Below are 26,937 nucleotides of genomic sequence, written 5' to 3'. Positions count from 1 at the left end.
ATTTTGCAGCTTGCTAATAAATCTTGTTTGTTTAACAAGTTTATGCCGACCCGACCCAATCATCGTATGAGGCTTTACAATTTGTCTCAAGGGTTTCAACTACATTTACTCCTAAAGTACCTTTTTGGTACTAGTACTTGTTGCTTACATAAGGTATTTGTGAAAATTAGCACTTTGTAATTGCATCTAGGAATTCCTAGTTTAGTTGTTTCTATGACACTGCAGGCAGGTCTCAAGATAATACAGTTATACATGGAAGGTTATCGACAAGACTGGAAGCTTTCATTTGAAAAGGACACTGTGACTAGAGGTGGCAGGTATACAAAACATCTTGTTGCAACTATTGTGTCCATTTTTTTTAATGATGAGATCAAATTATCCACTTATGTACTTTTCTTGAACTCTTCGCAACTATTAACAAAACTTGCATCTTGACTTGACTTAACAGTATTATCAATAGAACTTAGATCCATCACAACAAAATCCCTTTGGTGGCTTAAATAAGATCCCAGGGAAGCCGCCAAAGAAATTTGGCAACAATTGACTCTACACTAATGGGTAAATTGAAAAAAAAAAAGTATAGAAGTGTATAGATTATAACGCTTGCGTTCAATAAAACAGTTGGTTTAATGATCTTGATCTATTTTGGCTAAACTTGTCAAATATAAGTTGTCTACCTTCAATAAGTTTGTTGTTCCTCAAGCAACAAGGTGGAATTATAGTTACAAGTCCTGGCAAAACTAACATCTCATACATTCACAAGGTAATTAGGTTCCACATCATAGCTTGTCCCCTTTCTCTTTTGTCATATATTTATTATTGATCAGCGATTTTCTTTTTTTCATAATGCACAAAAAAGTTAATGTGTATATGTTTACACTTTCTATGACCTTATCTAAATATATTTTTTTACATAATTAAGATTGAAGAGGAGTATCGAAAGACTCCACTCAAGGCTTTAAAGTTTTGAGCTTTTATGCTAGGTACTACTCTAACTAGATGTAAAATTTGTTTATTTCTTTTTGAGTAGGACAAAGAAGCTGGGGATGATCCTAATACCAAAGATATTTTGAAAGCCTATTGTTCATGAAGAAGAAATGATGAATATGCTCAAATTCTCTACGAGATTTTACTTAATTCACTTCTACTTTATATTAGCACACTTATCTCATACAAACACACCGGCCCCATTCTATTTCAACTGCTTCCAACCTTGAAAAGTGAGTACTTCAAGTTTATGAGGTGATTTTGAATGCTTACAAATAATATTTTTCTTGAAAAAGGACTGAGAAATGTAAACGACACATTGACAACACACAAAACACCCTAACAATAAGCAAATCCTGATCCAGCCATATATGTTACGTGTTTCCTCAATTGCGGGAGTGAAACCGTAGTCAAGGGTATGACATTCGGCTCTTTGTGAGAGAGAAATTCTTGTAACACACATTTCATTGTAGGCCGAGACTTTGGTTGAGTGTGAAGGCATGCAAATGCTATTGTAGCAATGAGCAAAATATCATGTCCAATTAGACAATTTGGAGGTGGCAAGCGTTGGTCTAATATTTCATTTAGCATCATGTTTTGAGACGATGATGATGATAATGAGGACAAGAGTTCTTCTGGATGCCTTCCCATTAGTACTTCTAGTGCCACCACTCCAAAGCTATATACATCACATTTTTCAGTAACTGTCATTGTGTAGGCAAACTCTGTAGAGAAAGAAAAAAATGATGAAAACAACTAAATAGGGTCAATGCCTTTTAAAAGGAGTGTTTGCAATTGTGCAGGATTCCATACAAACAATATTAATGGTTAGTAGTATTTTTTGAGCCATTTGTTCAACATGGCATCTCGTATTAATATTGGAATTTATAAGTGGCATTGAAAAGAACTGAATATATTTGTATTTATTAATTTTATTTAAACTATATGCTCTATATATACTTCAAAGCATAAGTTTTTACTCATATGAAGCCACGCCCTCAAGTTCTCAACCACTCCACTATAAATATAGAATGGATTTATAAATTGAAAATAATATATCTGATTAAATTTATTACTTTTTTAGGAAGTGATATTATTAAATCAAAATGGCATATTATTTAAATATCTAATTTCTATTTGTAATGTGATGTCAACACTCCAATGATATTATTATATAAAAATTAAATAATATATCATTCAATTAAGTTTATCAAATGAACAATAATACATCTAATTAATTTGATAATTCTAATTTAACAGTAAAATATTGAATGAAGAATAATATTGAATCAAATTAGCGATAATAATCTTTAGTTTTTAAAATATAAGTCTTTTAAAGAGAAAGACTACTAAGACATGAAAACTTTATTATATAATATTATGAAAAATAAACAAACTTCACAAAAATGGGTTCTAGCGTCAACTATTTATTTTTTAATTTTTGCGTAGAGGATATAATTTCAATCTAAAAAATTTATAGATTTGAAAAAAGATGCTAAATCATGAAACTTTGATTATAGGAAGCTACTATATATATTATTATATTATTGCTAATTGCAAACTATTCCTATATAGTCTCATTATCCACTCTCCAAATGTATTATTATTAAATAATATATGCGATTATGCTAAACATATAAAGAACAAAAATATCTAATTAAATTTAAAATTTAAGATTATTGGGATTGTAGATTATATTACGTCTTTTAAGTTTTATCAACTTAACATCATTTTAGCTTAATTGGTGATAATTAATTCATAAATTGTAAAGTTTGATAAAAGAAAAAAAATAGTAAAGAAAAATAAACTTAAAAATTGTTTATATGCATGACTAATGGAAGAATTATATTCAATATTCTTTATTTAAATAATTTAAATGACATTGTTGTGGTAAAAATAACCAATTAACAATTTACCTGGGGCAATGTAACCATAAGTGCCAGCAACCAATGTTTGATTGGAGGAGTCAGGATCAAGAAGTTTAGCAATTCCAAAGTCAGAGATAAAAGCTTGCAATTCAGAATTCAACAAAATGTTGTTGGTTGATATATCTCTATGAACAATTGCTGGGATGCATTCATGATGCATGTAAGACAAGGCACATGCTGTGCCTTTAATGATGTTTACCCTCTTGCTCCAATCCAGTTCCATAGCTTCATCAACATTTCTTAGGACACAAAATAGGCTTCCCCTTTCCATGTACTCATAAATTAAAAATCTACATCTTTTATGTACACAAAATCCATGCAGCTTCACAATATTTCGATGTCGAATCTCTGTTAACATCCTCACCTCATTTTCAAAACTATTACAGAAAACTGGATTCTCAACCTCTCCCTGATGAAGTTTCTTTAAGGCAACCACATTTCCGCTTGGTAATTCTGCTTTGTAAACGCTACCATAACCACCATTTCCAATGCAATATCTAATGTCAAAATCTTCGGTTGCTTCAATGATGTCTTCATATGCAATATGTCCATCATAATTCCATATCGAGAATATGTTCCCATTCTTTGATCCCCTAGACTCAATCTGATTTTTCTTGAACACACAACGAGAGAAGAGAATACCCCCAATAACTACGAATGCAAGGAAAGTGGTGATGGGAGCAAAAATTTCTATTTTGGTTATGATTGATTTTTTGCTTTTGAGACGTGGAGGGAAAATCTTGTGTTGCCCAGATGACTAACACAAGAGGGGGGGTGAATTGAGTTGTATTAAAAAAAAATAACAATTATAAATCAAATATATAATATAAAATATAAACAAAATATGAAATAACAATAAATATAAAGAGTAAGGGTAAGAGAGAAGCAAACTCAGTATGTTAACGAGGTTCGGCTCCACTGCCTACGTCCTCGCCTCAAGCTACCCCTTGAGGATTCCCAAATTCACTATTCAACCTCCTTCAGGTGGAGATAGAAACCTATTACACCTTTGAACAACACCGCTACAAAGGATCCGTGTAGAACACATTCTACACTTGCAATCACCTTACACGTGGTGATTCAACTATTCCCCGTGTAGAATACTTTCTACACACACAAGGGTTATACACACCCTTTTTCTGATACAAAAGCTGATAGTGGGTAGGTTATCAGAAAACACTCCTCAACGAGTGAAATAAGAACAATACAGCGCAAACTATATCTCTCAAAATGAACAAGGATTAAGGCTCAATGTTTAGAGAAGAGAGAATGAAAGCTTTGAATGAATGTTGTATGCTCTTGGTGTTGTGAATGTGAAGCTCTCAAATGATCTATTTATAGGCATATGAGACTTCATATTCAAATTTAAAAAGATTCACATGTCAAAGACAACATCATTCACTTTTTCAAAAAATTCAAATAAAAGGTTCTTCTTTTTCAATTTTCAAAGACAACATCATTCACTTTTTCAAAGAATTCAAATAAAAGGTTCTTCTTTTTCAATTGTCAAAGACAACATCATTCACTTTTTCAAAAAAATCAAACCTAATCTTTTACTTTTGGCATATGACAAAATGAGCATACTTTCATTTTCAAAAAATTCAAACCTAATCTTTTACTTTTTGTATAAGTCTAAAAAAGTATCAATCACTTTTGAAAATATTCAAATAAAACATGCACATGTGAAAGATGACAATCAATCATCTTTAATATTTTCAAAGTTCAACCCTTTAATCAAGGCATGCACATGCAAAAGATGACAATCAATCATCTTTAATATTTTCAAAGTTCAACCCTTTAATCAAGGCATGCACATGCAAAAGATGACAATCAATCATCTTTCACAATTTTCAAATTTAATTTTCAAAAATATTCATGCACATGTGGAAAATGTATTTTAATGCTTTATGATAAAATATTAATTTTGAGCATTAATCCTAATTTCGAATTTTGAAGAGATTTACAACATTACTCTATAATTTTAATGTGAACTTGTTCCCTTCTTGCTCATGCTTGTTTCCTTGATGTGCTTGACTCCATTGTGTAGACAACTTGAACTTGAAACTTCTTTATTCTTTAAATTCATTTGTTATCATCAAAATCCATGTGTAAATATATAATTACACAAAACTTGAAATCTTGGGTTCAACAATCTCCCCCTTTTTGATGATGACAAATACTTGATAGAACCTGAAACCTGAATTAATACTTAAGCTCCCCCTGAGAATGTGCGTTAGTTTTTCAAGAAAAATTATAAATATAATTCCAAATATATATAATAAGTTTAGCAATTCAAACGATGTTAATGTTCTAGTCTAACACTTCTCCCCCTTTTGGCATCATTAAAAAGGATCCGCAACAAGTAAATGGACCTGAAGAAAACGATGCGTTTAATAGTCACTGTAGATAGTTGAAAAATGGAGCCGTCCGTGACCCGACAAGTGTTGCAAAGCCTCAAGGCCTAACTCTATGAATTTAATACGGCTGAAGATTTAAACAATCGCCTGATGTTGTTGACAAACGGGATTGAAGGCTCCGAGTTTCTATAAAAAAATGATCATTTTCATCTATCGGATGCCAAAAAAATAATCACTTCTTGACCTGAGTTCTGTTTTTTCACAACGATAGAATGGCTGAGCAATTCTCTTCCACTAATGTTCCAGACTTGAATCAGGAACCCTTGACGCATCAATCATCAATCTTCTCTCCTGAGGCCGTCAATACCATGATAGGAGCAGTGAACCGTTTTTCTAGTAAGGCTGATTCTGAGATTATTGCAGAATCAAGAATGCTCCGTAATCAATATGCTGCCTCTGTTACGATCATGTCTCGAAGGTTAATGGCGAGGGTGAGTGAGATTGATCATCTTAACATGCAAATATCTGAGTTACGACAAAAGCTTGCTAATAAGGATAGTGAGAATAAAAGGCTAAAGCAAGAAAACCAAGAGTTGAAAAAATTTGCAGATTGGTATGCTCATGATCTGCAACCACGAATAGAGAAGCTGGAACGAGAAAGGGTTCAGATACAAGGTCAACATCGGCAGATAACAGCAGAGGTTCATCGTTTACTAGAAAAATAGGGACAATCTACTGTTAATCTCGCTGGCTTAGTAAGAAAACTTTTGACAATGTGTGTCCAGCATATCTTGTATTTCTTTTGACTAAATAAGATTTGAAGAGAAAATAGTTTGTCTTATTCTTTATGCTATCTCTATAAAATCAGTCCTGAAGTTCATCCAATCCGCATCAAGTTTTCATCTCATCTCTATAACTCATCTGCATTCCTTCAGCATTCTCGTTTTAAGCCTTCTATTCTTTTCTCAATGGCTCATTCTTCTAACATTTCTCTTGATCCATCCATGAGGCATTCTGCATCTCAACCTCCTGTTCTTTCTGCAGCTACCATTGGTGCCATGTTGCAGCAAGAAAATAATAATCTGACTAATAAGTCAGATTCTGATGCTATTTATGACTTGGTGAGTCTTGGGACTCGCTACTCTTCCTCTATTGTGGCTTTTTCTCAGCGGCTACAAGCCAAAAATCACGAAGTTGAAAAGTTCAAAGAACAAATTGTTGTACTTCAACAAATTGTTCAAGAGTCTCACACAAGGGAAGGAATCATTCGGCAGAAGAATAAACAGTTGAAATCTTTATTAGATTCTTCATTCCGCTTGCCGGTTCCCATGAATAAGAATGACATGATATTGTATGAAGAGAATGAGCGTCTCAAACATGAGGCTAAGAATCTCAAATTTATGTAAAAGTATTAAAAAAAATCTATCTCTATTTTTATTGACTCTGGTCTATCTTTTAAGAGATATTCATAGCATGCATCATACCTATTTCTCTTCTGATCATACATAATCTATCTTTTGGTAAAGGTTTTGTGAAAATATCTGCTAACTGATCGTGTGTGTTTGTGAACTCTAACATTATATCACCTTTTTGCACATGATCTCGAAGAAAATGATACCTTATTTCAATATGCTTAGTTCTAGAATGTTGTATTGGGTTCTTTGAAAGATTTATAGCACTTGTATTATCACATTTGATTGGAATGTGATTATACATGAGTTTAAAATCTTCAAGTTGTTGCTTCATGTAGAGAACTTGAGCACAACAACTACCCGCAGCAACATATTCTGCCTCAGCAGTAGATAGTGCAACAGAATTTTGTTTTTTACTAAACCAGGAAACTAATGCATGACCTAAGAAATGGCATGCTCCACTAGTGCTTTTTCGATCTATTTTACAGCCAGCATAATCTGCATCTGTGTAGCTGATTAGATCGAAAGATGTGTGCTTAGGGTACTATAACCCTAGGTTAATTGTACCACTAAGATATCTAAGAATACGCTTAACTGCAATTAAATGTGATTCTTTTGGAGATGATTGAAAACGTGCACATAAGCACACACTAAACATAATATCTGGTCTACTGGCTGTTAAATATAATAAGCTACCAATCATACCTCGATATATCTTCGAGTCAACTGGCTTACCGGATTCATCTTTATCAAGTTTAGTTGATGGGCTCATTGGTGTTCCAATTTCCTTAGCATTTTCCATCCCAAACTTCTTCAGTAATTCCTTAATATATTTTGATTGATTGATGAATGTCCCACTTTTTGCTTGCTTAATTTGCAATCCGAGAAAGAATGTAAGTTCACCCATCATGCTCATCTCAAATTCTTCCTGCATAGTCTTAGCAAAAACTTGACACATATTTTCATTAGTAGCACCGAATATTATATCATCAACATAAATCTGAATCAAAAGAATATCATCATTTTCATATTTAATGAAAAGAGTTGTGTCGATTTTTCCTCTTGAAAAACCTTTTTCAATTAAGAAACCACTGGGTCTCTCGTACCAAGCTCTAGGAGCTTGTTTAAGTCCATATAGTGCTTTTGTGAGTTTGAAAACATGATTTGGGGAAATATGATTTTCAAAACCTGGAGGTTGCTCAACATATACCTCTTCATTTATAAAACCATTTAAGAAAGCACTTTTAACATCCATTTGAAAAAGTTTGAAATCTTTATAACAAGCATATGCAAGTAGCATTCGAATAGCTTCTAATCTTGCGACAGGTGCATATGTCTCATCATAATCGATTCCTTCTTCTTGATTAAAACCTTGGGCTACAAGTCGAGCCTTATTTCTAGTAATGACTCCAGACTCATCTTTCTTGTTTCTAAAAACCCATTTTGTTCCAATAATAGTATAATTTTTGGATCTAGGAACAAGTGTCCAAACATCATTTCTTTCAAATTGATTCAACTCTTCTTGCATAGCTAGAATCCAAGATTCATCAAGAAGTGCGTCATCAATATTTTTGGGTTCAATTTGAGATAGAAAAGCAGTATGATTACAAATATTTCTAAGAGATGATCGAGTACTTACACCTTGTGAAGGTTCTCCCAAAATTTGTTCCACTGGATGATCTTTCACAAATTTCCACTGTTTGGTTGCATCTTGTATTAAATTTTGATGATCTTTCCTGATGGCTCCATGTTGAACTTCCTCTATTGCTTTCTCTTTGTTGAGATTGAGACTTTCTGTGTTATTTATACCTTCTGTTTCTTCATCAATAGATTTCTTGGAGAGTGGAGAATTAGATTCATCAAATACTACATGCATAGATTCTTGTACAGTTAAAGTCTTTTTGTTGAATACTCTATAAGCTTTACTATTAGTAGAATACCCGAGAAAAATACCTTCATCAGATTTTGCATCAAACTTGCCTAAATTATCTCTGTCATTCAAAATAAAACATTTGCATCCAAATACATGAAAGTAACCAATGTTGGGCTTTTTCTCATTCCAAAGCTCATAGGGGGTTTTATCTAATTTAGACCTTAACATAACTCTATTTATAACATAACATGCAGTACTTACCGCTTCGGCCCAAAAATAACTAGGCAAGTTGTTCTCATTGAGCATTGTTCTTGCCATCTCTTGAAGAGATCTATTTTTCCTCTCTACTACCCCATTTTGTTGAGGAGTTCGAGGAGCAGAAAAATTATGAATAAAACCGTTTTCATCACAAAATGTTTCAATATTTTTATTAACAAACTCTTTTCCCCTATCACTTCGGATACTTGAAATAGTATAGCCTTTTTCATTTTGAATTCTCTTGCATAACTTGGTAAAGGCATTATGTGCCTCATCTTTATGAGCAAGAAAGATGACCCAAGTATATCTAGAGAAATCATCAACAATAACAAATGCATAATATTTTCCTCCTAGACTTGCAACTCTATTTGGTCCAAAAAGATCCATGTGTATCAGTTGCAATGGTCTAGTAGTGGAAATATGTTTCTTAGTTTTAAAAGAAGTTTTTGTTTGTTTACCAAATTGACATGCATCACAAATTTTGTCTTTAAGAAAATATGTTTTTGGTAAACCTCTCACAAGATCATTTTTTGAAAGTTTGGAAATAAGTTCCATGTTGGCATGACCTAATCTTCTATGCCATAACCAACTAGTTTCATTTTGAGCTGACAAGCAAATAGCATCTTGTGAGGTAATTTCTTCAAAATCAATTGTATAAACATTATTGTTTCTAAAAGCAATAAAACAAATATTACAATTATGATCATTCAAAATAATGCATTTATCCATTTTAAAAGTAACTGTAAATCTTTTATCACATAATTGACTTATGCTCAAAAGATTATGTTTTAAACCTTCAACAAGTAGAACATCTTCAATTATGAGAGAAGATTCATTACCAATTTTACCTATTCCCACGATCTTCCCTTTCGAGTTGTCTCCAAATGTCACGTGTCCTTCTTCTTTAGATCTAAGATCAAAGAACTTAGTCTTGTCTCCCGTCATGTGTCTTGAACATCCACTATCTAAAAACCACTTATTTTTGCTTGTGGATGACTTCATGCATACCTATAAAAACAATTAAAATGATTTTTCTTGGTACCCAAGTTCTTTGGGTCCTTTATTTATTAGTATTAGAAGAAACAAGATTTTTAGGTACCCATATGGCCCTAATAGTCATTGTATGATTTCTTCTAATAGGACAAGTATGATAATTATGACCATTTCTATTACAAAAATTACAAATAGCATGTGACATATATGAAAAACTTGAATGATTATAATAATATCCTTTTTTGACAAAATTATTTTTATGAAAAGAATTTTGAATATTAGTCTTTGAGGTAGAATGATTATCAAAGAAATTTTTATAAGGTTTGTATTTTTGTTTTGGCATATATCCCAAACCTGCCTTGTCAAAAACACATCTTTGACTACCAAGAAGTTTTTCAAAATTTCTTTTTCCATTCGTAAAGTTTTCAACAATATTTTCTAAATCGGTTTTCTTCTTATTCAATTCAAGATTTTCATATTTCAAAATGATACTTTCTTTTCTTAAAATTTCAATTTCGTTTGTTAAAGAAGAATTTTTCTTTTTCAAAGCAGTATACTTGATACCCAATTTTTCAAATTCCTCATAAATCTCTTCTAAAACATTTTGCAATTCTTCATATGAAGGATTTTCAATATTATCAAGATTTGTTACCTCAATGTCATCTTTAGCCATAAGACAAAGATTTGCTGATTCTTCATTGCTTGTTTCACTATCTGAGCTACTTGAATCATCATCCCATGTAGCTTTCATTGCTTTCTTTCCCTTGTTTCGATCTTTCTTTAGCAGAGGACAATCTGGCTTGATATGACCAGGTTTATTGCATTTATAACAAATTAAAGTGTCGTTTTTACCTGAATCTTTCTTGGAAAACTTTTTGAAAGATTTCCTCGGAGGAGTTCTATTTTTCTTCAAGAACCTCTGAATTCTTCTTGTTATCATCGCAACTTCTTCATCTTTATCGTCATTTTCCTCATCTTCATCACTTTCACTTTCATGAGGAACAACTTTAAGTGCTAAGTTCTTCTTTGGCTTTCCTTCTTCTTCTCCTCTTTTCAATGTGTACTCATGGGTGATAAGTGACCCGATGAGTTCATTGACTTCGAGCTTCTTGAGGTCTCTAGCTTCAAGAATCGCTGTAACTTTTGATTCCCAACGTTTTGGTAAAGAGTTGAGAATTTTTCTTACTATCTCCACCTTGGAATAAACTTTGCCAAGAGCTGTCAAGCTGTTTATGATGTTAGTAAAACGAGTGTGCATACTAGAAATAGATTCATCATCATTCATCTTAAACATTTCATATTCATGAGTAAGAATATAAATTTTTGATTCCTTGACTTGCGAAGTTCCTTCATAAGTTACTTCCAAGTTATCCCAAATTTCCTTTGCCGTAGCGCAATTCATTATTCTATTAAACTTATTTCCATTAAGAGCATTATATAATAAATTCATAGCAGTTAAATTTAAAGTATAAAGTCTATCGTCTTCACGATCAAACTCTTCTTCTTCCTTTTTGACCTTTACTCCACCAATCACTTTTGTTGGAATATAAGGTCCATTTACAATACATTTCCATATTTCTCTACCTTGAGCTTGAAGAAATATTCTCATTCTAACTTTCCAGAATGAGTAATTATCTCCACAAAAGAGTGGAGGCCGACTACTAGATTGACCTTCACCAAATGAAGCTGCAATGTTAGCCATAAGATCTTAACTCAAAAGATAGTTAATCTTATAATAGAGCTCTTAGCTCTGATACCAATTGTTGCCCAGATGACTAACACAAGAGGGGGGGTGAATTGAGTTGTATTAAAAAAAAATAACAATTATAAATCAAATATATAATATAAAATATAAACAAAATATGAAATAACAATAAATATAAAGAGTAAGGGTAAGAGAGAAGCAAACTCAGTATGTTAACGAGGTTCGGCCCCACTGCCTACGTCCTCGCCTCAAGCTACCCCTTGAGGATTCCCAAATTCACTATTCAACCTCCTTCAGGTGGAGATAGAAACCTATTACACCTTTGAACAACACCGCTACAAAGGATCCGTGTAGAACACCTTCTACACTTGCAATCACCTTACACGTGGTGATTCAACTATTCCCCGTGTAGAATACTTTCTACACACACAAGGGTTATACACACCCTTTTTCTGATACAAAAGCTGATAGTGGGTAGGTTATCAGAAAACACTCCTCAACGAGTGAAATAAGAACAATACAGCGCAAACTATATCTCTCAAAATGAACAAGGATTAAGGCTCAATGTTTAGAGAAGAGAGAATGAAAGCTTTGAATGAATGTTGTATGCTCTTGGTGTTGTGAATGTGAAGCTCTCAAATGATCTATTTATAGGCATATGAGACTTCATATTCAAATTTAAAAAGATTCACATGTCAAAGACAACATCATTCACTTTTTCAAAAAATTCAAATAAAAGGTTCTTCTTTTTCAATTGTCAAAAACAATATCATTCACTTTTTCAAAGAATTCAAATAAAAGGTTCTTCTTTTTCAATTGTCAAAGACAACATCATTCACTTTTTCAAAAAAATCAAACCTAATCTTTTACTTTTGGCATATGACAAAATGAGCATACTTTCATTTTCAAAAAATTTAAACCTAATCTTTTACGTTTTGTATAAGTCTAAAAAAGTATCAATCACTTTTGAAAATATTCAAATAAAACATGCACATGTGAAAGATGACAATCAATCATCTTTAATATTTTCAAAGTTCAACCCTTTAATCAAGGCATGCACATGCAAAAGATGACAATCAATCATCTTTAATATTTTCAAAGTTCAACCCTTTAATCAAGGCATGCACATGCAAAAGATGACAATCAATCATCTTTCACAATTTTCAAATTTAATTTTCAAAAATATTCATGCACATGTGGAAAATGTATTTTAATGCTTTATGATAAAATATTAATTTTGAGCATTAATCCTAATTTCGAATTTTGAAGAGATTTACAACATTACTCTATAATTTTAATGTGAACTTGTTCCCTTCTTGCTCATGCTTGTTTCCTTGATGTGCTTGACTCCATTGTGTAGACAACTTGAGCTTGAAACTTCTTTATTCTTTGAATTCATTTGTTATCATCAAAATCCATGTGTAAATATATAATTACACAAAACTTGAAATCTTGGGTTCAACATCTTGAATTGACCACATAAATCCCTATTGCCAATGATCCCATGTGCCGTAGATATTTCTCCACTAATAAAGTTATGGCAAAGGTTAACATAGGTTAGATTATTTAGCATCCCTATTTCGGGAGGAATGGATCCATTGATTTTATTCCGACTAAGGTCCAAAGATTCCAAATTAGTTAAATGACCCAGAGTGGTTGGGATTGGACCGACGAGCATGTTCGAACCAAGGGATAAAGAGTTCAAATCGTTTAGCATCCCTATTTCGGGAGGAATTGATCCACTTATTTTATTCCGACTAAGGTCCAAATATTTCAAATTAGTTAAATTGCCAATTGTGGAAGGGATTTGACCAATGAGCATGTTCGAATGAAGGTTTAAAGTGGTCAGATTTTTCAGCATCCCTATTTCAAGAGGAATGGATCCATTGATTTTATTCTGACCAAGGTAGAAAGATTTCAAATTAGTTAAATGACCAATTGTGGAAGGGATTGGACCGACGAGCATGTTCGATGAAAGGGATAAACTGGTCAGATTTTTCAGCATCCCTATTTCGGGAGGAATTGATCCATTGATTTTATTCCGACTAAGGTCCAAATATTCCAAATTAGTTAAATGACCAACTGTGGAAGGGATTGGACCAATGAGCATGATCGAATGAAGGTCTAAGGTGGTTAGATTTGTCAGCATCCCTATTTCGGGTGGAATGGATCCATTGATTTTATTTAGACCAATGTCCAAATATTCCAAAATAGTTAAATGGCTCAGAGTGGTAGGGATTGGACCGACGAGCATGTTCGAACAAAGGGATAAATAGGTCAGATTTTTTAGCATCCCTATTTCGGAGGGAATGGATCCATTGATTTGATTTTTACCAAGGATCAAAGATTTCAAATTAGTTAAATGACCAATTGTGGAAGGGATTGGACCGACGAGCATGTTTGAATAAATGGATAAAGAGAACAGATTTTTCAGCAGCCCTATTTCGGGGGGAATGGATCCATTGATTTTATTCCAACCAAGGTTGAAAGATTCCAAATTAGTTAAATGACCAACTATAGAAGGGATTGGACCGACGAGCATGTTCGAATAAAGGGATAAAGATGACAGAATTTTCAGCATCCCTATTTCGAGAGGAATCGATCCATTGATTTTATTTTGATAAAGGTATAAATATTTCAAATTAGTTAAATGACCAATTGTGGAAGGGATTGGACCGATGAGCATGTTTGAATAGAGGGCTAAAATGGTCAAATTTTTCAGCATCCCTATTTCGAGGGGAATGGATCCATTGATTTTATTTTCACCAAGATATAAATATTCCAAATTAGTTAAATGACTAATTGTGGAAGGGATTGGACCGACGAGCATGTTCTTTGAAAGGGATAAATAGGTAAGATATTTCAGCATCCCTATCTCAAGTGGGATAAGCCCATGAAGGTTGTTTCCATGAAGATCAAGACTAACTAAATTTGGAAAAAAAGAGAAGTTGAGTTTCAACTGGCCTTTCAAACTTTGATAAAATCTATCGATGTTTGTGACACTTCCTCCATCATTGCAAGTAATACCATCCCAGTCGCAAGCACTTGAATTACTACTACTGGACGGCCACCACCCAGACTCCTGCAAAGCCTTGGCTTGTTCAAGTTGAAGGTTAGATATTGATCCAGATGCTGCAGCAACATTAACAAGATGATGAAGTGCATTATCCAAACACTTTCCGCATAAAAAGATCCAGATTGCCCATGCTACTATTGACATATTGGAAATGGAAAGGGAGGAGGCTGCCATTTTTATGAGTAATGACTGATTAGTACTATATATGTTCATGACGACTAATCTAGACGTACACTAGTTTTATATATAAGGAAAGATACTGAAGATTGATAAAATTGAATGAATGATCCTGGAAATTTTCTTTTGAAAGTCAATACATTTATATATTAATTTCCTAGAAATGGATCCTCTAGACTTGTCTATATTAATTAATGCATGTGACGACTCATTGACTTGTGTATATGAAAAGATTGGGCAAGAAACAGAGCCTCAACGTATTATTCGGTCTTTACTTTTTACTTAAGTTGCTTTGATTCTATTTAGGTTTTTCAGGTTTAAGAAAATGCCTGCTTTTGGCTATACTTACAGGATTGCCATTAAAGCCCATGAATTTAACTCGTGTTGGGCCTATAGGCTTTTTTTTAAGAATTGGAATTATCGTCAGTGTAATTTATTATCTTACTTGGAGATTAATAACACCACCGACGATATCAACATCACCAACAATTAATAAATTATCGTAGTTGGAGATGAACACCACCACCAACTATCGTCGATGCAGTAACTGAACAGACAGGACAATACATTGTGAGGACGGAAATAACTTTAAGAATAATATTATATTCAATCGTGTAAATATCGTATAATATTTTTTTAAAGAAATAATATTTATTATTAAAAAATTAAATCCGTATTTATTCTTTATAATGAAACAGAGAGCTATAGGAAAAATTATTGCTTGAAGTATTAATTATTTGGTCTCTGGAACTGGCCGAGGAATCAAAAGTACTTCGTCCCATCCATAGAAATTTTCTTTCAAAAGCCAATAGGCAATACATATATTTATTTCTTTGAAATTGACCCTCGAGACTTTTCCTGTAAAATAATATTTTAATGAATCTTCATAGAAATTTCCATGGAATGAATATTTATCCTACATATATAGCTTTTATTAATTGATTTCCTAGAAATTGACGACTCATTGACTAATATTCATGTATTAATTGTATAGTTTTTAATTATTTTATATTTTAAACTTTGTGAGTATTAATTTCAATGAAATACATTTAAAATGAAAGATTTTATGTATATTTTATATCATTTTCCTATAAAATTTTATGACGGTATAAGATGGATCGTGAATGATTTGTAATTTTATAACTCCAATTAAATTGATTAAGTTGTAGTAATATTATTTTGTTAATAATTTTGTGTCAATAATATATTCATATAACCAATAATAAGATTTAATTAATTGAGAAGATTGGGCAAGAAACATCATAGTACGATTGGAAAAATTATTGTTCAACGTATTGTTTGGTCTAAAGCTAGGGAATCAAAATTTTCACATCTTAATTGTTGAGATCAAGGTAACGTAGTCTTTACTCTTTACTTTTTAATTCTGATCTGGATAGCTCATCTTACAGTGGTGGCAGTACTTGAACGCCTTCTTTAACTTTGAGACAGATATTGGTGTCAACTTTGTATTGGGTTCGCCACAAGGACAATGTGTCGCCTTTTATAATCATTTTATTTTTTTGTTATTTTTTAAAATTGTTTGTTGGTTGTGGTATTACTGTTGTAGTTCTCGATACCTGAGGTGATTCTCAACTTCGTTTATACCGAATTCATGTCAGTGGAAATGTGCAAGGAGATAAAAAAGTTTAAACTGCATGGGTTAAAAAGTACAATTTTAACGTGATCGAGGGAGGAGAGAGAGAGACTCGGTTTCTACAGGCGTGATCAAGGAGGGAGAGAGAAAGAGAGAGACTCGGTTTCTCCAGGCGTGATCAGTGGATGACCCGCTTCTGATTTTAACCCGCTTTTATCAGGCTGGTAGGGTCGAGCCTTTCGGTTTGAGCGGACCAGGTTCATTTTTGTACGGGCCTAATTCTGATCACTTATCGACGAGCTTTTGTTTCAAGCTAGCAAGTAAAGAAGACTTTCTGCACTGACCCCGTCAAAGACTATGATGGATGTGGAGACTTTTCTGTTTTCTCACCCAACCTTATATTTTGGAAAAGGTAAAAAATTGGTTTGTGTTTTAAATTATAAGATGGGCCTGGTTTGATATTTTTCCGAAACCTCATTTTTACAGAAAATATATTTAAAGGATTATGTATAAATTATTATTTTCTAAAGTAAATAGTATGAACACTTTAGTTATTCTGCTATTTACTTTAACCATAATCTTGTAGATAAATCTGATGTATTTTCCAATTATTAACATACGTAACCCTTTGTTTTAAAACCGAATTGAGCAAACACTAAAAATCTCAACAATGTCCTGAAAGTGAAACTTTCTGTCGGCACAGGGGAACGTCATTTTGCAATAAAAACCTCAACCTTTCCTCATATGCAATTCAGAAATTGAGATATGCAATTCAAAAATTAATATATATTTGAAATACTTTACAATTCTTTGTACAATCATATTTTAAATTATGGATATTTTTATAAAATGACGTTACTTTTATAAATTATTTCCTTGAAATTGACCCTCAAGACTTTTCTTGTGAAATAATTGAATGAATCATCCTGAAAATTTCCGTGAAATGAATATTCATCCTACATATATAGAAATTTCCTTTTGAAAGCCAACACATTTATTAATTGATTTCCTAGAAATCGACGACTCATTGACTAATATTCATGTATTAATTATACGGCAATTTGTGGGACATTGTATATATAGTTTTTAATTATTTTATATTTTAAACTTTGTGAGTATTAATTTCAATGACATACATATAAAATGAAAGATTTTATATATATTTTATATCCTTTTCCTATAAAGTTTTATGGTGGTATAGGATGGATTGTGAATAATTTGTAATTTTATAACTCCAATTAATCTAATTTAACTCCAATTAAATTGATTAAGTTTTGTTAAGATAATTTTTGTGTCAATAATTTATTCATACAACCAATAATAAGATTTAATTAGTTGAGAAGATTGGTCAAGAAACGTCATAGCACAATTGGAAAAATTATTGCTCGACGTATTGTTTAGTCTGGAGCTAGGGAATCAAAATTTCCACATCTTAATTGTTGAGGTCAAGGTAACGTAGTCTTTACTCTTTATTTTTTAGTTCTAATCACTTGTTGATGAGCTTTTGTTCCAAACTAGCAAGTGGAAAAGACTTTCCGCACTGACCCCGTCAAAGACTTCGTTGGATATGGAGACTTTTCTGATTTCTCACCCAACCTTACTTTTTGGAAAAGGTAAATAATAGGTAGTAGTGATGCTTCTTTTGCTTTTTCTTGAACTGCTTTCAGCCTTTTCCTCAACATTTTTTTAATTTTTGCCTAAATATGCAACAATTTCGTCTGATAGAAAGCAAAGTAAGATATATTAAGAGGGATAGGGTCCCCTACAATCACTCCATCACTACTAACATAGCACTTAAAGAAAACTAAGAAAGGGCTTTGGGATCAAAGATCGGTTCATGCCCATCCCCATCTTTCTTGGCAAAACCAAGTGGGAGATGCCTTATATGGCTACTTTTTTCAATTCAATTGGAGGAATCTATAATTTGTGTGGCACTATGTTTCGTTGCATTGGATTGACTGATGCAGAGTCTCTTATTCTTGCCCTCGAGACTTTCGTTTAGGAAAAGCACTGACATAACTAGTTATATAGCTACAAGTGGTCCATATCGACAGTGCTGGAAATGTTTTTCCATAGCTTTGTCAATGTGTGAGAACAATGTGCAAGGGCTATTGGGGTAGAGTGGGTCAGATAGGAAGATATCGAATCTGCTGGTATGGCACAGTCGCCATCAAAGGCATGGCTGTGCAACATTGCGTGACACCCATGCATGGACTAGGCTGCTTCTAAGGCATGTAACACATCTCACAAATTAATGTAATAAAGCATTTATTTGCTCTCTTCAAGGGGAGCTCTTCCAAGAAAATGATGGGAAAAATGAGAAAAAAATAAAGAAGTTTCTTTTAACATCTCAAAATGTCTTACAATATCCAGCATATGAGTATCTATACTCCCATTAAAATCCTACAAATCCTACGTAGAGCTAAGTAGAGGCCATTGGTTTTTTAAGTCCCACAGCAAAATAAACGTAAATGGAGATAAAATGACTGGGCTTACTAACAGAAATCTAGCCTTATAGAGAGATACAATAAACTAAGTAAAAGACATTAGTCATCCAAGCCCATAAAAGCCCATGAGCCCAAACCTCTAAATCCTTATTACCCTAAACCAAAGCCCATAATGACTTCAGCCCCCGCTTGTAGAGGTGTTGAAGTGTGACAAACCCTCTCCCTTCAAAGCACCTTGCCCCACAAGGTGTGGTTATCCTTTACTCCTTTCTGTTGTAGCTGAGACAAGTTATGCTTTCAAGCTCCTTCATAGCATCCTTATGTGCAGATCCCATTTTGTTGGTGCTTCCTGGCAATATTCTTTTAAACTGCATTATTAGAGATGTAGCCACAGAGACCTGAAAGAAATCAACAGCCAATCCTCTGACAATATCCGTGAGGACATGGTTAAGCTCTTCAAAAACAATTTCCTTAAGCCTCTCCTCTCTCATACAATTACTTTAAGAGCATTCACTTTAAGAACTTTGGCCCATTCCATTAGTTTAAGAACTTTAAGAACTTTGGTGTTCCAAGAAATATAAAATATTTGCTAATTAATTTTTTTCAGGTCATAGGTTCAGTAGCTTGCTTTCCTAGAACAGGATGGAAGAGTAGAAGAACCAATCAATGAGGGAGACAGAGCAAGAAATAATGGAAAAATAAAAAAAAATTAAAAAACAATTGAGGGGAAGGATTAAAACCCAAAATATTGTAACCTTTTTCTCCTCAAGTTTGTTGTATCCCCAAATAAATCCAGTCATTCTTGAAGTGAATCATATGCCAAACCCTCCCTTGTACATTTAAGATGCTAAAAAACTTCATAAAGTAACTTCTGATGTCTACACCTGTTTGTAAAACCTCATTGTTAAAATCAGGTGAAGGCATTGTGAAGGCAGTGTGAAGGCATCTGCAAAGAGTTATAATTAAGGATTTAGATTGAATATATAAGTTAACCAAAATATAGTATAAAAAAAAACAATTGAACATATATATAATACATGGAGTTAAGTGACAAGAGTCTCTCTCTCTAACCGTTTTCTCTGAAAACGAGGGAGGGGAGTTTGTTAGTCCGTTTCAACTCTACGGTGGTTGCTGCTGCTGTAGACGAAGGCGGGAGTGTCTCTGTGTGCTGAGGCAGGCAGAGGTTTGATTATGGAGGAAATGGCAAGGATTTGGGAGCGACTGAAGTTGAGTGACGAGGAGAACACGCCGGTGGGAGTGCAGTGTATTTCTATGGAGAAAGCTCGAGATAAGGGAGAGAGGAGTGTAGTGGGGAAGATATGCTCAGAAAGGAAGATAGGGAGGGAGGTGGTTAGATCTACAATGGAGAAAATATGGAAGGTGGAGAAACAAATGGAATTTCAGGAAATTGGGAATAACAGTTTCATTATTACCTTTGTATCGAAGAAGGATAAGGTGAAAGTTATGGGAGGCTGTCCCTGGTTGTTTGACAACTACTTGTTTGTGCTAAAGGACTACGATGGTGATACACAACCACATCTAATAAGCTTCGATAAGGTTAGCTTCTGGATTCATATGCTTAATTTACCATTGAGTTGCATGACAATTGAGATGGGGAAGCAGATAGGTGATTCTGTAGGGTTGGTTAGAGAGATTGATGTTCAGGAGGATGGTGTAGCTTGGGGTAGAGTGCTGAGGGTAAGAATTGAATGTGATTTGAAGCAGCCTTTGGCCAGGGGTCGAACTATTGATGTGGATGGGAAGAGAATGTGGATTCCTTTCCAGTATGAAAAATTACCAAAATTCTGTTATTATTGTGGTAGAATTGCACATGGTAAGGGGGGCTGTGGGGAAGAACAGAAGGGAAGGCAAGGGTCGAAGGGAGGGGATTTGCAATATGGTGTTTGGATGAGAGCTATCCCAGGGAATCGTAGATGGATGGATAGGAAGAGAGAATCTGTATCTACTGAGTCTGGTAGTGATGATACTCAAGGATCTTTCACAGGCTCAAAAGATGTGGGGGTTTCTATGGATGGACAGGAGGGGGAGAAGGAGGATGAAGGGAGCAATGTGGAAGGAAAAGGGGTGGAAGGGAGTGTGGGAGGAAGGGGGAAAAATAACATAATGATTCATGAGGTAGTTAAAGAGGTTGAGAGAGAGGTGGGGAAGTCTAGTCAGAATGAGGAGCAGGACAATCAACTGATCCTAGTCAACTTAGCTGTGCAAGGTGAAGAAGAAGAAAGAAGGGAGGAGATGGTGGTGGAGGCAGTTCAAGGGAGTAAGGAGACTATGCATGAAGGGAAGAAGGCTAGTTGGAAGAGAAGGGCAAGAGGTAGACCACCCTCAGGTAAGATGAAATTCTCAAATGCTTTAAAGAAAAGAGGGTCAGATTGGGTAGAAAGGGAGGAGAGTTCAGAAGATGTCAAGAAACTTAGGTTGGATGGGATGCAGGTTCCTGAAAAGGAAAGGTTGGGGGCGGTGGCTGCTGAGCAGCCCCGCCTAGCATTATGAATATTATCAGCTGGAACTGCCGAGGGATTGGCAACCCTCGGACAGTTCAAGACCTTTGTCTGTTGACAAGGGAGAATAAGGCCAACATGGTGTTTTTGGTTGAAACCATGAGTAAAGCAAGTAAACTAGAAAGATTGAAAAGAAGACTTGGTATGGAAGGATGTTTTGTTGTAAATTCAATGGGGAAGAAAGGGGGATTGGCTTTGTATTGGAGAAATAGTGAGGAAGTGGAAATTATGAGCTATTCTACTTGGCATATTAATGCTGAGGTTAAAGAGGAGGGACAAGACACAAAGTGGTTATTCACTGGGTTCTATGGTCATCCTGAGACAGGGAAGAGGATGTTTTCTTGGGATCTACTGAGGAGGTTAAAACCTAGAGAACAGGAACCATGGTGTGTGGTAGGAGATTTTAATGAGATTATTGTTCAAACTGAAAAGGTAGGGGGTCGACAAAGAGCTGAACTTCAAATGAATCAATTTAGAAAAGCTTTGGAGGATACTATGCTGTATGACCTGGGATGCAGAAATGGTTTTTATACATGGAGTAACAGGCATAATGACCACTCTTTTACAAAGGAGAGGTTAGATAGATGTGTTGCAAACAATAAATGGAGGGACATGTTCAGGAATGCTAGTGTACAGGGCTTGCCAGCTAGGAGCTCAGACCATCTACCTCTATTGGTTTTGACAAAAGGAAATGAGGTTAGACAGAGAAGGGGGCATTTTCCTTTCAGATTTGAGGCAAGCTGGGTGAAAGAAGAAGATTGTGAAGAGAAAATAAAACAAGAATGGGTCAGGGGACAGCAGTCAATTGATTCTGTCAAGAAGGTGCAGACAAGGTTGAAATTCTGCAGTGGAATGTTAATTAGAAGTTTCAGAAGAAAAGAAAAAGAGAGAACAAGGGAAATAGACCAGATTACAAGCAAAATAAAAGAAGTTCAAGAAGATCTGGGGCATCATAACATAGAAGAGTTGAAGAGCCTACAGAAGCAAGTAGGAGGTTTGTTGGAGCAGGAGGATATCAAATGGAGGCAGAGAGCAGAAAGAAACTTGTATAGCCTTGGTGATAAGAATACAAGGTTTTTTCATGAGTGTGCAAACCAGAGAAGAAGAAGGAACAGGATCTGTACAGTGGTTGATAGTAGAGGCTTCTTGAAAGAAGGGGAAGAAGAGATTGAGAAAGCTTTTCATGAACTTTTTACAGCTGTGTATAAGAGTGTTAAGCCAAAGGAAGATATGATCAGTAAATGCACAATTACAGTTGAGGAAAATGTTACTTGTGAGATGAATGATTTTCTAGAAAAAGCTTTCAAAAGAGAGGAGGTGGAAGATGCTTTGAAAATGATGGGACCTCTTAAATCCCCAGGACCAGATGGGTTTGGAGCCTGTTTCTTTCAATCCTTTTGGCACATTGTTGGTGATGATGTATGTAATGCTGTGCTTCAGTTTCTTAATGGAGGAGAGATGAATCTTGCTCTTAACTATACTTATATAGCCCTTGTACCCAAAGTAAGTGAGCCAAAAACTGTCCATGATTTTCGACCAATAAGCTTGTGCAATGTATTGTATAAGCTTATAGCAAAGACCCTTGCCAACAGATTAAAGAAAGTTATGGATGCTATTATCTCAAGGAGCCAAAGTGCCTTCATACCAGGGAGGTTAATCTCAGATAATGTGATTGCAGCCTATGAGGTGCTTCATTCTATGAATTCAAGGCAAAGATGTAAGGGTGGGAGTATGGCTTTAAAACTGGATATTTCTAAGGCCTATGACAGGGTAGAATGGGGCTATCTTGAGGCAATAATGAGGAAAATGGGTTTCGGTGAAAGGTGGATTGGGTGGATAATGAAGTGCATATCATCTGTCACATATGCTGTTTTAGTTAATGGCAAGCCAGGGGAGACTATTGTGCCTTCAAGAGGATTAAGACAAGGAGATCCATTATCTCCTTACTTGTTCCTTTTGTGTGCTGAAGGTCTAAGTGCTTTGCTTAACAAGGCTGAAAATGGTTCAGAACTAAAAGGTGTGGCAGTGGCTAGAGGAGGCTTAAGGGTTACCCATCTGTTATTTGCAGATGATTGCATCATTTTTGGTAAGGCTAGTTGGGTGGAATGGAGGAAGATAATGGACATTCTTGGGACTTATGAAGCAGCTTCAGGTCAGAGCCTCAACAAACAGAAAACCTTTGTGTTTTTTAGTCCCAAAGTCAAAGCTTCTGTGAAGGAAGGTATTATAAGAGAGATGGGGGCTAGACAGCAGAGTTGTTGTGAAAAATATTTGGGTCTGCCAATCACAGTTGGTAGATCGAAGTATAACTCTTTTAGAGTCATCAAGGACAAAGTGTGGAAGAAGCTTCAAAACTGGAAAAATCAATTTTTGTCTCCCTCAGGGAAGGAAGTATTGCTAAAGGCAGTTATACAATCCATTCCCACTTATTACATGAGTGTGTTTAAACTTCCAAAGAAGTTATGTAAGGAGATAGCAGCACAGATGGCAAAGTTTTGGTGGGGCTATAAGAAAGAGGATAATAAAATACAATGGAGAAGCTGGTCTAAGATGGGGGTCTGGAAACATGGTGGTGGTTTGGGATTCCGAGAGCTTGAGAGTTTCAATAAGGCTCTCTTGGCCAAACAATGCTGGAGAGTGCTAGTGAATCCACAATCTTTGGCTGCAAGGATACTGAGAGAGAAGTATTTCAGGCATGGGAAACTACTAGATGCAAGTTTGGGTTACAGGCCTTCAACTTTGTGGAGAAGCTTATGGGGTTCCTTGGATTTATTAAAGGAAGGATTGGTGTGGAGAGTTGGTGATGGGGAAAATATCAATATATGGGGTGATAGGTGGATACCTAAGCTGTCTACTTTCAAAATTCAATCTCCCAGGCACTCTTTACCAGCTGATGCAAAGGTTAAAGTTCTAATTGATGGGGTTACTAAGACATGGAGAGAGGAGATGATAAAGGAAATTCTTGATGAAGATGAGGCAAAATTAGTCTGCAGTCTACCAATTAGTCCCTCTGGTAAACCAGATAAGTTAATATGGGCCCCCACAAAAAATGGACAGTTTAATGTAAAAAGTGCATACCACTTAGAGATGAGTAGAAAGCATAGAGGAAAGGGGGAAGCATCGAATGGTGTAACAGTCATCTGGAAGAATGTATGGAAATTGAACATTCCTGGAGTAGTGAAGATGTTTGTTTGGAAAGCACTGAATAATTGCTTACCAACAAGGTGGAATCTGGCTTGCAGGAAGGTGGTTAGGGATTCTTTCTGTCCAATATGCAAATTACAAAAGGAAACAGTTACACATGCTCTATGGAGCTGTGGTGGGGCTATGGATGTATGGGCAGACAAAGCAAGCCCAGTGCAGAAGTGGGCATCTACTGAAAGAGATATGCAAGAGTTATGGGCAGACTGGTGTGAAAAGTTGCAGGAAGAGGAATTGGAGCTTATGGCTGTAGTGTTGAGGAGGATTTGGTTAAGGCGAAATTTCTTTGTTTTTGAGAATAAATTTGAAGGGCCTGATGTGATATTCAGCCAAGCTATAGCCAGCCTATCTGAGTTTCAACAAGCTCAGAAACAAAATGAAAGGTGCCAAATGGGTGGAACAAGGCAGAGAGGTCTGTGTCGATGGACAGCTCCTGCAACTGGCAAAATAAAAGCAAATTGGGATGCAGCATTAAAACTAGAAGAAGGGAGAATGGGAGCAGGTGTAGTGATAAGAAATGAAAATGGGGATCTAATGGTATCTGTGTGCTCTCAAAAGCAGAATGTATGCAGCCCTTTGGTAGCTGAGCTTCAAGCACTATGGTGTGCCTTGCGGATTTGTGCAGATTTAAACTTGACAGAGGTAGTTTTTGAAGGAGATGCATTGAACATAGTTAAGGCTGTTAATAATCCTGAGACTAATTGGGAATGGCATGGTCAGTTGGTTGAAGATGTTAAGGATATACTGAGGAACAGGCCAATGTGGAAGGTTATACACACATATAGAGAATGTAACAGAGTAGCTCATTTTCTTGCAAAATTTTCCTTAACTGTAAATGGGGAACAAATATGGATAGAGGAGGGTCCTGCAGGTATTCAATACTTTGTAATGAAGGACAAAATTGTAATGAATACAGATGAATGAATATAAGATACAGAGGTATGTTCTTTCAAAAAAAAAAAAAAACAATTGATGGTACTTTTGTTTTGGAAATTTCTTCCAAACTTAAAAATTCGGCCTGCTCATTGGAGAAATGAGGCAGCACCTGATGCAGACAAAAAAAAATTTAAAAACTCATGTTATCCACCATAATACACAAAGTTATCATTCAACACCTGCTGTTCTGCAGCTCCTTTTACACCATTTCTATGATTCAACCATCCATCATTTATGAGCTTGAAAGCTTCATCACGGGACAGAAAAGATGCAAAGAAGTGCTGCCAAATAATAATTGGATTAAGACATTGCAACTGATACTGAAATGACAAAGACATTTAAAAACAATTCAGGCCACATTTTAATAGACATCATCTCTATAAAGCCAAAGGGAAGAAATGAAAGTCCATATCTAACATTACTTTTTTGCATCCTCCAGTGTAGCATCACATACAAGCTGGTCACTATATAGATAGATATCTGTGGAAAGCAAGAGAAAGGCAACTTAGTGTCACATACAAGGTTACTATACATATATATCTAGCATCACACACAAGGTTACTATACATATATATCTAGCATCACACACAAGGTTACCATAGATACACACAAACACATACCCCAAAATCAGAAATCATTACATTTAATAGCCAAAGACTCCTAAAAAGTATCACATCTCGTCCACTGCCATTCCTGAAACAATCCAAAACTGGAAATGGCTGAACTCTCAGCCAATAACTTCCTAAAACCACCATGCCACAGATCCAATCCACAAATTTACATGGATCAAAGTCAATTCTCCAAACCTAGCACAGCACAGAAAATATTTTCCAAGATCATTTTACACTAAGTAAATACAGTTATGATGCAAATGCTTTTATACCCGGAGGGAAAACTACTAAACCCAAAATACTCAATGACACAATATATATCTTTATACCATTAGTTTTAACAATCTAGTATTCCTCTTCTTCGTTTTCTCATCCCATAGTTTTAGCATGATGTATGCATAGATAATTAAGTTCCAAACTAGATCATTTTTGTTTTACTTTAATATGGTATTTGTCTACATTAATGGTCTTATTCTTAGGTATTTGTGCACATGTGAATGGGCTGTCATGCTTATAAATACATATGTAAATATTATCTATGGGTTGTCATGCCCACAAATACATAGACAACCATGTGAATGGGCTGTCATGCTTGTTTATGGTTTTCTGAACTAATTCTGTTATATAACTCCTTATTGAAATTCCCAACGTATCCCTGTAAAATCACGAAATTGTCTACCAATTTCCTTGAACAAATAAGTTAGATCTCAATTATTAAGATTATGAAACGAATCAAATACTTTAAAATAAATAATCAAACTTGCAAAACACAACGATTGGTTACGAAGGGAAACCCTTTAAAGAACTCTTTAAAGGTAAAACCCTACAGGGCAGCCAAACCCAGGAAAATCAATTTTATTATT

At 34.8% G+C, this 26,937-nt stretch overlaps 1 protein-coding gene across 2 annotated transcripts; it reads right to left on the bottom strand.

Moving 5' to 3' along the window:
- Positions 1-1,168: 1,168 nt before the first annotated feature.
- LOC122276195 (probable leucine-rich repeat receptor-like protein kinase At1g35710) lies at positions 1,169-15,181 on the bottom strand. Of its 2 annotated transcripts, none has more exons than XM_043085762.1 (3): positions 12,979-15,179; positions 2,904-3,654; positions 1,169-1,712 (listed from the first exon to the last, which is right to left on the bottom strand). In XM_043085762.1, the coding sequence occupies exons 1-3, from the start codon at positions 14,800-14,802 to the stop codon at positions 1,327-1,329; spliced, it is 2,961 nt and encodes a 986-aa protein (XP_042941696.1). In that variant the 5' UTR covers positions 14,803-15,179; the 3' UTR covers positions 1,169-1,326. The 2 variants fall into 2 exon arrangements, with proteins under 2 accessions (XP_042941696.1, XP_042941697.1); XM_043085763.1 differs by having other exon boundaries at positions 1,592-1,666; positions 12,979-15,181.
- Between the last annotated feature and the right edge of the window lie 11,756 nt (positions 15,182-26,937).

Source organism: Carya illinoinensis, chromosome 9, assembly GCF_018687715.1.
Source record: "Carya illinoinensis cultivar Pawnee chromosome 9, C.illinoinensisPawnee_v1, whole genome shotgun sequence".
Lineage (NCBI taxonomy): Eukaryota > Viridiplantae > Streptophyta > Magnoliopsida > Fagales > Juglandaceae > Carya > Carya illinoinensis.
Note: the sequence above shows the minus strand (reverse complement) of the source record. Positions and strands in the feature narration are given on the sequence as shown.

Bases quoted from the DNA above. Each gene is read 5' to 3' on its own strand.
- LOC122276195 (XM_043085762.1), bottom strand. From the start codon at position 14,802: ATGAACATATATAGTACTAATCAGTCATTACTCATAAAAATGGCAGCC. The intron at 3,655-12,978 runs ATGTTGAACCCA...GGGCAACACAAG, and splicing joins ATTTATGTGGTCAATTCAAG to ATTTTCCCTCCACGTCTCAA. The intron at 1,713-2,903 runs GTAAATTGTTAA...CTTTCTCTACAG, and splicing joins TTATGGTTACATTGCCCCAG to AGTTTGCCTACACAATGACA.